At 39.6% G+C, this 11,405-nt stretch overlaps 1 protein-coding gene across 1 annotated transcript in view; it reads right to left on the bottom strand.

Annotated features, from left to right (window-relative positions):
- Positions 1-10,185, bottom strand: part of LOC119419249 (probable phospholipid-transporting ATPase IH) — a 54,032-nt gene extending 43,847 nt beyond the window's left edge. Inside the window, exon 1 of the mRNA XM_037686558.1 lies at positions 10,061-10,185. Coding sequence (XP_037542486.1) covers positions 10,061-10,099 — 39 coding nt within the window. The 5' untranslated portion in view covers positions 10,100-10,185. The remainder of the gene's footprint in view (positions 1-10,060) is intronic.
- Positions 10,186-11,405: the final 1,220 nt, after the last annotated feature.

Here is an 11,405-nt window from a genome sequence, read left to right as displayed (position 1 = left end):
TGCGTTTAAAATGGGGGGGGGGGGATGAGGCGGCGACCGGCACAGACCCACCCCCTTCCCAGAGAGCAGGCAGTGCCCCTTCACCTCCCCAACCCTTGCCCAGAACCCTAAATGTCTACATGCTACATATGAGAGTGGGCACAGGTCCCGGAGGTAAATGGTAAATGGACTGTACTTATATAGCGCCTTTCTATCTTATTTCAAGATACTCAAAGCGCTTTACACTACAATCTGTATCTTCATTTACCCATTCATACAGCACTCTACTAGATCTCTACAAAGCTAATTGAAAAAAAAAAAATCATTCTAAAGAGACTAATCAGTGCTTTAGATCACATTCATACACTGATGGGACACACATCAGAGGCTATGAGGGGTTCAGTGTCTTGCCCGGGGACACTTCGACATTTGACTGCTGGTGGATTCGAACCCCCAACTCTCGCATTGGAGGATGACTGCTCAAACCACTCAGCCACAGCCGCCCCTAGAATGAGAATGATTACACATCCCACCCCCTATATGCCACCGTGTGCCGACTCCAGACCCTATATATGCATGTGTCATGAGAATGTTATATGTGAGTGTCTAGGTTGTTTAATAAAATTGGAGCCCAGGTCTCCACAAACCATTTTTATTAAAAGCTTTGTGTGAAAAATGCTATGCTAAAGAGCTCAAATCACTGAGCGTCAGCCATATCACTGTATCAGCGCATGTCACGTCAAGGGCCCTCCCTCCCATTTTTCATCAAGAGACATGCTGCTCAACTATCCATCCTTTGGTTCAAACAGTCTTATACTGCCTTCAGGTGGTCAAAAAATGTACTACACTCCAAACAAATCAACACTTCTTCAAAAATTCGACAATTAATTATTATTAAATTTCAAACAATATTATCGTTTATCGCAATCATTTCTGAGACAATTAATCGCCCAGCAAAATTTGTTATCGTGACACGCCTAGTTAAGAGTTTCTTTGTGCTTTTATTTTGGTTCAAACAGGATATTTTCAAGCATCAACTAGAAATTTATTTTTTCCACAATTTTTACATATATTTATTTGTTAGACATAAAAAAGTCTAAAGCTTTGGGCTCTTTTGTCAACCTTTAGTGAGAAAAAACATCCAAAGCCATGATGATACATAATATAACTTAATACATGTGATAAAAATCAAAGACTCAACATGAAAATCATACATTTAAAATATAGCATTTGCATTCTGTTGATGTCCCAGCTCTCTCCCTCTCCTGATTGACTCGCTGTGATCCAACAGTTACATAAGTCTTTAATCCAGCTGTGCCACTTCTCCTCTTCACTCCCTCTGCTCTCTCCTTTTTCGCCTGTCACCGTAATCTGAATTCCAAACAGCGCCTCTTTTTTCCCCCTGCATTTGATGTAAGCATTACTAACACTGGCTTGAAAATGGCTCTCAAAAACTTTGCCTTGTCTTAAAGGAGTTAAGGTCATTACAGGAGGTGGCACTTCGGTTCAAATACCATTTTCTTTGACATTAACAGAGGCCAGCAGGAAAAGCTCAGGTCAGACACACATCCTGTGTGCTTTTGTCACCTACAGTTGGTGTCTCTCCAGTAGGGACCCAGCACCACAGGGCGCGCAGCAAACAGAAATAGACTGCCCTTAACAGTTTGTAGCAGTGAGTTGTCAGGTGGCAAACAGGAATGCAGCAGGCAGCACACTGGCTTTCAACACATGCCAGGGGACTCAAAGAGCTGGAAAGCTGCTGGGACCCATTCTTAAGCCCATCAGCATGCTGGCACCTGCTGGTACTTCTTTGATCAAAGAGAAAGGTCTCCAACCTTTCTCTTCTCTTATCAGCTGATTCTGTGAAAGGTCTCGGCAGGCACAAGTTTTATCTAAAGATGTAAAGGAGGCTGATTATGAGACTAGACCCGGGTGAAGTAAAGCTAAATATAAGAGAATCATAGTGCAGATTGAAAATTAAAATGTTCTAGACCAGCATTCTTCCTTTTTGGATCATGACCTCATGCGGTTCTCACCGTTTGCACCAGTCTGAGGCCTCACGCCACTGCTAATATTACCAGACAAGAAAAGGCCACCAATAAGAGGGGAGCGGAAACACATCGCACACACACACTGACCCATTGCTACTGAGAAACACATAAAAACCTCTACACAAATGAGTTCACAACTATATATCATATTACTGCTGAATGCTATGATAAATAAAACTACTTCCTGGCATGTTCTAATGCAGGGCTGGCTGTTGTATTGGAGTGTGTAAGTGCACAAACTGAATAATGGTTTAGGCATTTTCCTTCTTTCCAACTTGAGAGAAACAGTTAAATAAACATAAAGTAGGTTATCAAGCAACACATTAAAACATTTAAATTTTGTGCATTAAAAACAAAAAATAGTCTATATTTATTTACATAACTATTTGTTGTACTTCATAGACTCAATATATCTGTAATAGGGCTGGACGATATGGCCAAAACTTTTATCACGATATATTTCTTAATTTCAGTCAATAACAATATAATTCGATATCGATATAAAGAATATAAAAGCCTCAGAAAAACTACAAACTATACAAATAAATTAATGTTCAAAAAAATTGAAATCATCGTCAAATAAACATAACATTCTCTACTTTGTCAATATTAATAGTGTTAACTTTAAACAACAACTTTAAAATTGACAGCAGAGTTAAAGATATAAAATTTTGGGGTGTTGTTATTGATGAGAAGCCGACATGGAAATCTCTTGTAAATTACTTAAGAATAAAAAAAGCTAAATTAATTGCATTACTGTAAAAAGTAAAAGAGTTTATGAATGACAAAGCTTGATATATATTATATAATGTAATGATTGTTCCATATTTAATCTATTGTATTGAAGTTTGGGGAAAAGCATGCAAAACAATTAAAAATCCTATTTTTATTTTACAAAAAAGAGCTATAAGAATTATTAGTAGGAAGTGCTATGGTCACCCAACAAATATATTATTTCATCAGTTGAAATTATTAAAATTGTATGGTTTGGTTGAATATAGTATTTTACAAGTCATTTATAAAGCTCATAAAACATATTACCCTCAAATATTCAATTAAAATTTGTAAAAAAATAAAAAAGAGAATCATTATAACCTTAAGGGAATGTAAATGTTTGTTAAACCTCCATTTAGAACTAGTCTGAAGGAGCTGCGTTGTAACTCAAGGAATAGGATTATGGAATTGCCTTGATATCACCATAAAAATTTCTAAAACAATTTATATGTTTAAAAAGATGATTAAGTTAAAGTTGTTGGGAAGGTATAGTGCCAGGTACCTGAAATTTTTTTGTTTTCAGTTTGGAGATTGTTCAAGTGAAGGTTGTTGTTTGTTTGTAGTTATTGTATTTTTTTAAATAAGGAGAAGATAAGTATTTTTTTCTTCTTTCTGCAACCTTTTCATTCAATGTTTTGTTTCTTTCTGATGAATTTGTTTTATTTTAAATGAAGGAATAAATGAATAAAAAAAAAACATGCAGCGTTGGGGGTGTTGTTTCAGGGACACATTGGCTCAAACTTTTATTGTGCTTCATCTTCTGACTCTCATCATATTCTATCTATTCTATCTACCGTCACATTTTGCAGCACACTGAAGCATGCAGCTCATCGGATCTTAGATAGACGAACCACTTCCACACTGCAGAATTAGTCTTTCCTCTCTTATTTATTTTTTTCATTTACCCTTTTATTTATACAGGTATTGAGCTACGAGAACTCATTTTCAAGAGAGACCTGTTTAGAGAGCAGATGGTGGAGGTTAAGGGCCTTGCTCAGGGGCCCAGAGTGAAGCGAATGAGGGTGGAGAGGTGTTTCACCTTTTCCACCCACATTTTGATGTTGACGGTACCGGGAGATGAACCTGCGACTTTCCGATCACAAGCCCATCTTCTAACCTCTGCGCCACCACTCCCTCAATTATCAATTACTTATCAATTATGTCATCTGTTTTCTCTTTGTTTGTGAAAGCTTGTTCAGTTCAGTCACAATCGGACAGTGATGGGCACTCGTTTTGAAGCCAAAACTTAACGCGCATTGGAGATTAGCTTAGCTTAGCCTGCTACCACTAACGCCTTCTGGACTCGAGCTCTGTATAATATCTACGTCACCACGCACTTACGTAGTTGGGTCGCAGTTTTTTCTGTTGGGTTGAAACTGAAGCGGCTGCTTCAACTCGAACAGAAAAAGAAATGTGTCAGTGAAACGCTGTAATCATTAAAATATCAAAAATGTACTTAAAACTCATATCATCGTTATTGAATAAAAGTATATCACAAGATATATCGATATCGAATTATTGTCCAGCACTAGCCTGTAATAAAAAACAGCATGTATCCAGAAAAATAGCACTACCCCCAGATAAATTCAATTCAATTCAACCTTTATTTATCCAGGTTAGTCTCATTGAGCCACGGGGACTCATTTACAAGAGAGACCTGTTTTTAACAAAGAACAGATGAAGTACAGACAACAACAGACAAAAGCATATAAATGAAAAAGTAAATAGAAGAAATGATATAAAAATTAAACAAAACAGCTACATTGTAAAGCGATGTAGAAAACTAAAAACAGGAACATGTCTGCATTGGTTTTTGCCATGAACTTAGCAGTTGTTTAAAATCCCTTAGAGAGGTCAAGATCGAGAGCTTCAAATCTTTTTGCAAGGTATTCCAGGAAACAGGAGCAGAGTAGAAGGCCCTTTTGCCTAGTTCAGTCCTCACTGAGGGAACACTGCAGGTAATAATGTCCTGAGAGCGCACACTGTAGCTGCACTCATGTAGTGACATGTAGGAGGTTATGTATGAAGGCAGCAGACCGAGAAGTGATTTAAAAGATGAAAATGTACCAGTGAGAGAGTCTGTGTGAAGTTAATGATGAACAGTTAACCAGTGAATACTGGGTGCAGTGATGGGTACGATAATTACAGCTAGTTATGAATCTTAGTGCACCATGATAGACAGCATCCAACATCTGCAGGGTTCTTGTAGGCGCATTCGTGTAAATAATGAAATATCTAAATCATCCAAACATAAGAAACAAAATCTGCATTTGAACATGCCTTACAACTGCTCTAACATATGCTTTCTTAAAATTAATTTATAGGTTGCTCTTATAACTTTTAAAGTTTGACTTCTTGTGTTCATCATCCATCCATCCATCCATCCATCCATTATCTTTACCCGCTTTTTCCTTTTGGGGTCACAGGGGTCACTGGTGCCCATGTCCAGCTATTGTGTTAATCAACTACTGGTAATTATCTCTGTTTTAAATAAACAATTTAGTTACTTAAGAATTAGAGGTGAACAGACTGATCCATCTGATGACTTTATTAGGCAGATTTTTGTCATCTTTGAAATAATTTACTTAGCCCACAGTGGTTAGAATGTAGGGACAGGTGGAATGGTTCTTTTTTCTGTTCATTTTCAGCTGCTCCCTTCGGCAGGGGTCGCCCCAGTGAGCAAAATCGCATAAAGGACTTTGCGATTGCTTTTTACTGAGGTAATCCAGGCTTAAACCTGAAGTCTCAGGATTATGAGACCTGAGCACTGGCCTAAGAGCTACTGTAGCTCTGACTAGAATGTAAAGCTCCCATCCATCCATCATCTTTTACCAGCTTCTTCTTTTTCGGGTCACAGGGGTCACCAGTGCCCTTATCTAGCAGTCACAGTTTGAGAGGTAGAGAAAAGCTTGGACAGGTCTCCAATCCATCACAGGGACAAAGAGACAAACAACCATTCACTCACTCACACCTAGAGACAATTCAGAGTTACCAATCAGCCTAACATGCATGTTTTTGATCTGCGGGAGGAAACTGTAGAACCTGGAGAAAACCCATGCGTGCATGGAAAGAACATGCAAATTCCATCCAGAAAGGGCCCGGGCTGGGATTCAATTCAGAGACCTTCTCACTGAGAGGCAGCAGCTATACCAACTGTGCCACCATGCCACATAGAATATAATACTAATTATTAATAATAATAATAATACAATCTCAATGATCTTTAATTTTATTTTTATTAAACTTATATATGTCCATACACAGAAACATAAAGAAAATGTTACTTTTAGAGAGAAAATATGTACAACTTTATGCCAGGATCTGTATTAATAGCAAACTTCATGTAAACTGCAGCGCAGATAGAAATGTGTATTGTTTTGGATCAGGCCTCTAGGGCTGCTTTTGCAGTAACTTATGTCTTTCTAATGTGCATTAGTATTAAACTGCTGTTTATGAGCCAAAACATATATTGTCGTCTTCTTCTTCTTCTTTCAGCTTTTCCCTCTTCAGGGGTCGCCACAGTGAGTCATCCTCCTCCATCTCACTCTGTCCTCTGCATCCTCTGTCCTCACTCCAACTACCTTCATGTCCTCTCTAACTGCATCCATATATCTTCTCTTTGGCCTTCCTCTTTGTCTTTTTCCTGGCAGCTGCATTTCTAACATCCTTCTACCAGTATACCCACTGTCCCTCCTCTGGACATGTCCAAACCATCTCAGTCTGGTCTCTCTAACTTTATCTCCCAGTTGTTCAACCTGTGCTGTACCTCTGATGATCCCATTCCTAATCTTATCCAGCCTCGTCACTCCTAAGGAGAACCTCAACATCTTCATTTCTGCCACTTCCAGTTCTTTCTCCTGTCTTTTTGTCAATGCCACTGTCTTCAGACCATACAATATAGCTGGTCTCACCACTATCTTGTAAACTTTTCCTTTGACCTTTGCTGACACCTTTTTGTCACAAATCACTCCTGAAACTTTTCTCCATCCACTCCATCCTGCCTGGACTATCTTTTTCACTTCTTTACCACATTCTCCATTTTCTTGGACAATGGACCCCAAGTACTTGAAGTCCTGCACCTTTGTGACCTCTGCTCCTTGTAGTCTCACTGTTCCACCGGCCTCTCTCTCATTCACACACATGCACTCTCTCTTATTACGGCTGACTTTCATTCCTCTTCTTTCAAGTGCATACCTTCACTTCTCCAAGTTCTCTTCCACCTGTTCCCTGTTCTCACCACAGATCACAATGTCATCTGCAAACATCATAGTTCACAGGGAATCCTTCCTGACCTCATCTGTTAGTCGGTCCATCACCAGAGCAAACAAGAAGGGGCTCAGAGACGATCCTTGATGCACTCCCACCTCCACCTTGAAGCTATCTGTCACTCCTACAGCACATTTCACTACTGTCCTGCTGTCCTCATACATGTCCTGTACCAGTCTAACATACTTTTCTGCCACTCCAGATTTCCTCATGCAATACCACAACTCCCCCCTCGGCACTCTGTCCTATGCTTTTTCAAAATCTACAAAAAAACAATGGAGTTCTTTCTGACCCTCTCTGTACTTCTCCATCAGCATTCTCAAAGCAAAGATGGCATCTGTGGTGCTCTTTCTTGGCATGAAACTAGGAATGTGCGATATAAACGGTATACGGTAGAAACGATAGAAATTTAGCCTACGATAGAGATCTGTCTTCTACCGGCTAACCGCAGTAATGCTGTGTCTGAAGTAAAATCAGAGTTGTCAATTTAATTGTTACTTTTTTTTTGTTGAAAACTGTGCGTAAGTGGTGTTAAAGTGTAAAATCAGAGCTGTCAGATTTAATCGTTACCATTTTTGGGTTGAAAACTGTGCGTAAGTGGCGTTAAAGTCTTTTCTTCGAGAGCTAAGTAGCAAAGCTACAAGCTAACTACGGCTGGCTTGCCGTAGTGTTGTTGTATTCTGACACATGTGCAAAATGCTGTGTTCCGTCTAAAGTTATTATTATTTTTTTTCCATTGAAAGTTAAAGTAAGCGTTGGTCAGCTTTAGAGCAACCTGCTCTCTGATCTGTGAAAAGAACGCTGTGTTGTGTGATTTTACTGCGAGACCCTCTGGTCAAAGCCACAGAGTCATTTTGTGTCAGCTCTCCATTAAAGCAGAAGGAGGCGCCCACTAGAGGGTTGGAGGGTGAAGTGTTTTCAGTTGCTGCTCTCTTGCTGTTCATTTCTTAAGTGAGAAGACTGGAAACTGTTGTGTTAACAACATATTATTTTGTTCAAAACATATGGCTAAAACTACATTTGATATCTTTTGCACCGTTTTGCACTACAAGGAAGTTTATTATTTAAAAACTCTCTGGACCTAGTAGTGGAATTTTTTTAATTCAAAATATATGATGGCAAAAGGAAACCCTATGCTTTTTTTTTATATTCCTATTGCAAGTTTTATACCAAAAACGTATACCATACCATACCATTTTATTTATTTATTGAGCACTTAAAACAGCGACAAGGCCAACCAAAGTGCTGTACAGACAGAAAAACAGGTAACACACAAAGCAATATACAAAAGGAGGTAAATCAGAATATAGACATAAAAATGATGCAGATAATAAATATGACGACTAACCAGTGTGGAGCGTACAGGTTCAAAACACAGATCATCTGGTGTTGAAAGTTACTGAATAGTAGTGGGTTTTTAAACGGGACTTGAAAACCGAGAGGGAGGGGGCCTGTCTGACAAGCAGAGGTAACTCGTTCCAAAGTCTTGGTCCTGCTACAGAAAAGGCCCCGTCACCTCTGTGCTTAAGACGAGTTCCTGGAACTGTGAGGAGCAACTGGTCCGCTGACCTCAGGGAACGTGGTGGAAATTGAACAATGGATGTCCCTTTTTCGATCACTTTTAGAACTGACAAATAAAAACCCTAATAGATCAACTTCTATAAAAATACCAATAAAGAAAAGTCAAATACTTCATATTTTTGTCCATGACAAATTTTGGAAAGCTATGCTGCATTTAATGAGAATTTAGATAGCAGAAGTGTTTAAAGCAGAACTGATCTAACCTGCTCAAAACAACTGAAAAGTCCTGATTTCTCTAAACACAATGCATCATTGACAAGGTGATAAGGAGAAAATGCAACAAAGTGAAAGGCATAAAACTTAATAAAGAGGACTAAATCAAAGGAAAATCTTTTAATGACTCAAGTTGATTTTCTAATTCACTACTGGACAACATTTGGGCTGTGACCTTGTTGGGAAGAGGCTATTCTCTCAGTGTGAAAAGGCTTTGACTCGTTACTTATCACATTTTAATCACCTTGCATGATGCAATGTTTGTTCTACTATGTAGTCTCATTACGGGAACAGCTGTTCTGAATATGGCAGGGTTAACAAAAGGCAATACACCTTCAGGTGACAGAGGTCCAGAAAGCCTGTACATCATCCATCACTCAAATTATAAATCAATATCTTGAAAATGTAAGCAATGATTACCGGGAATACCTCGCCGGCCCAGCGAGACAAGGATGCAAAGGGAGAAAGATGAGGGGAGTGTTCAGTGACCCATATCCCTCCCTCCTTACTTTTGATTTTGCTTGATATTACCTTTACTTTTGCATCAGTCCAACTCAGTCACCCGCTGTTGCAGCTACACAACAATTTGTAGAAAACAGACAACAATAACAAATGCACTCATCTTTGCAACATCTGAGCCTGTTTGAAAATCACAGATGTGAGAAAACGTAGATGTTGCTGAAAGCTTCACCAGGCCTATCACAGCTGGTTTCTCATAGACAACCTTACCCCTCTAATTCAGCCGCCCACCAGCCAGCTGCTGTCCTCCCAGCTAATCAGAAGTAGCTATGGAGGCAGTGACCTATGCAGACCAGACCAACCAGTAACATGGTCAACATTGGTGTTTTTATGTAAACATTTCACAAAAACCTCCATTCTACAAGGACATGCCTGTTCCCTTATACCTGCAAAGTTTCTATTCACCTGGAGTGCAACTGGGATGACTGGTTCCATGTGTGCTGTGGCTCAGTTAAATGGGTCAGCTAAGTTCATCTCTATTCAACACATTCATTGAAACTGTGGCTACTGGCACATTCTCCATTCAGCTACACAAAAAACACTGCACCAGTGCAGCTGCCCAATTACTCTGCAGAGGACTAAGTTATTTGACAAACAAGGAAAAAAGCACATGGATGGACTGTTCCACGTATAAACACTAGAGGTTGGTGACAGTGTTGACAGATGGCGGCCCTTACGTATCTGCTGATGATGTTCCGGAGCAGGCTGAAATCCATCCTTCATTCGGCTCCGGCGGACATTAAAACTGCGCGAGAGAGATGTTCAGCTCTCTGGGTCTTCGGAAGCGCTACCTGAAGGAGGTCTTCCCATCAGTATCCATCGCTTACTGCCACCGCCGCCGTGTGTGTGATGAAGCGATGAGCAGCGCTCTCCCAGTCACTCCGCCGCTGTGATTTTCATGGCATCCCTGGAGGAAGAGCCATTACGACGAGCTTTGCTCTCGCGCTGCTGGCGACATTTTACGGAGAATTCCCCACCGCTCACGAAACACCGAAGTTCCGGTTCGTCGTGTGGCTAATTCACCGTCGGAAAAACAAAACGTTTTATTTTCTTGCTCCCTCACGAGAGAAGCGTCTTCGTGGTGTCTGTGTCCGTGCGCAGCTCAACGGCAACAGAGCCGCCCCGAGGCGTCCACCGCGCGCGCGTCAAATGACTGAGCTGCGCATGCGCACTGACGTTGCTAGCGAACCCATGCATCAAACGCAGAAATAGTGGAGTAAAATCAAACTGGCTTCAGTAGACCACATGTTGCTCATGTCAGCAACAACAATAATAATACTGAACCTTAATTAAAGCGAAAGTTCAGAATTCAAAATTTCAATACACTTAAAATGACTTTAAACTAAATTGGAATTGCCGACTAACAGGAAAGATGCAAACTTCAAATTAAGCAAATCCCTCTTTAATTGCACTATTCTATCTGAATCCAAACGCACATTGCTTGCAGCTTTAATTGCATTTAACAAAAATAAAACATGTTTCAAACTGTAATCTGCCCCCTCCTCCCCCATGTACCTGCTCTTTTTCCTTTTTCTTTAATTGTGTCAAAGACAAAAAAAAAAAGTCATGTCATTTGTACAAACACATTGACTTTTATGTGTGCTACTGGTAGTACAAATACCCTGTTTTTTGTTGTTGTTGTTTTTTCAGTGCCAGCCTGTATGCCTGTTGCATTATCCCAGCAGCTTTTAATAGTAGGAAGATCATTTCAAATTACACTATAATGAGACATGCTTACACTTAAAAACTGGAGAACCTTCACATACTAAAATCAGATGAAGAAAGCTGTTTATATTTGATTTAATTGTTGTTGGGTTTTTTTTTTGTTGCACATTTTGCAAAAGCTTGTTACTAGTGCACAATATGGGCAATATTAAGGAATCCTCAACATGTAAACCACTTGTGAAGCACTTACAGTTTAAATGCCCTAATCTAGAAAGTAAGCAGCTTTTATTTAAAAATAAAGATGAAAACTAGATTGCAAACAGAAAAGAATTGTCAAGGTACTTTCTCTCACCGTTC

The sequence above is a fragment of the Nematolebias whitei genome, chromosome 13, assembly GCF_014905685.2.
Source record: "Nematolebias whitei isolate Nwh7 chromosome 13, NemWhi1, whole genome shotgun sequence".
NCBI lineage: Eukaryota > Metazoa > Chordata > Actinopteri > Cyprinodontiformes > Rivulidae > Nematolebias > Nematolebias whitei.
The sequence above is the reverse complement of the archived record's forward strand: the minus strand, read 5'-3'. Positions and strand labels throughout refer to the sequence as shown.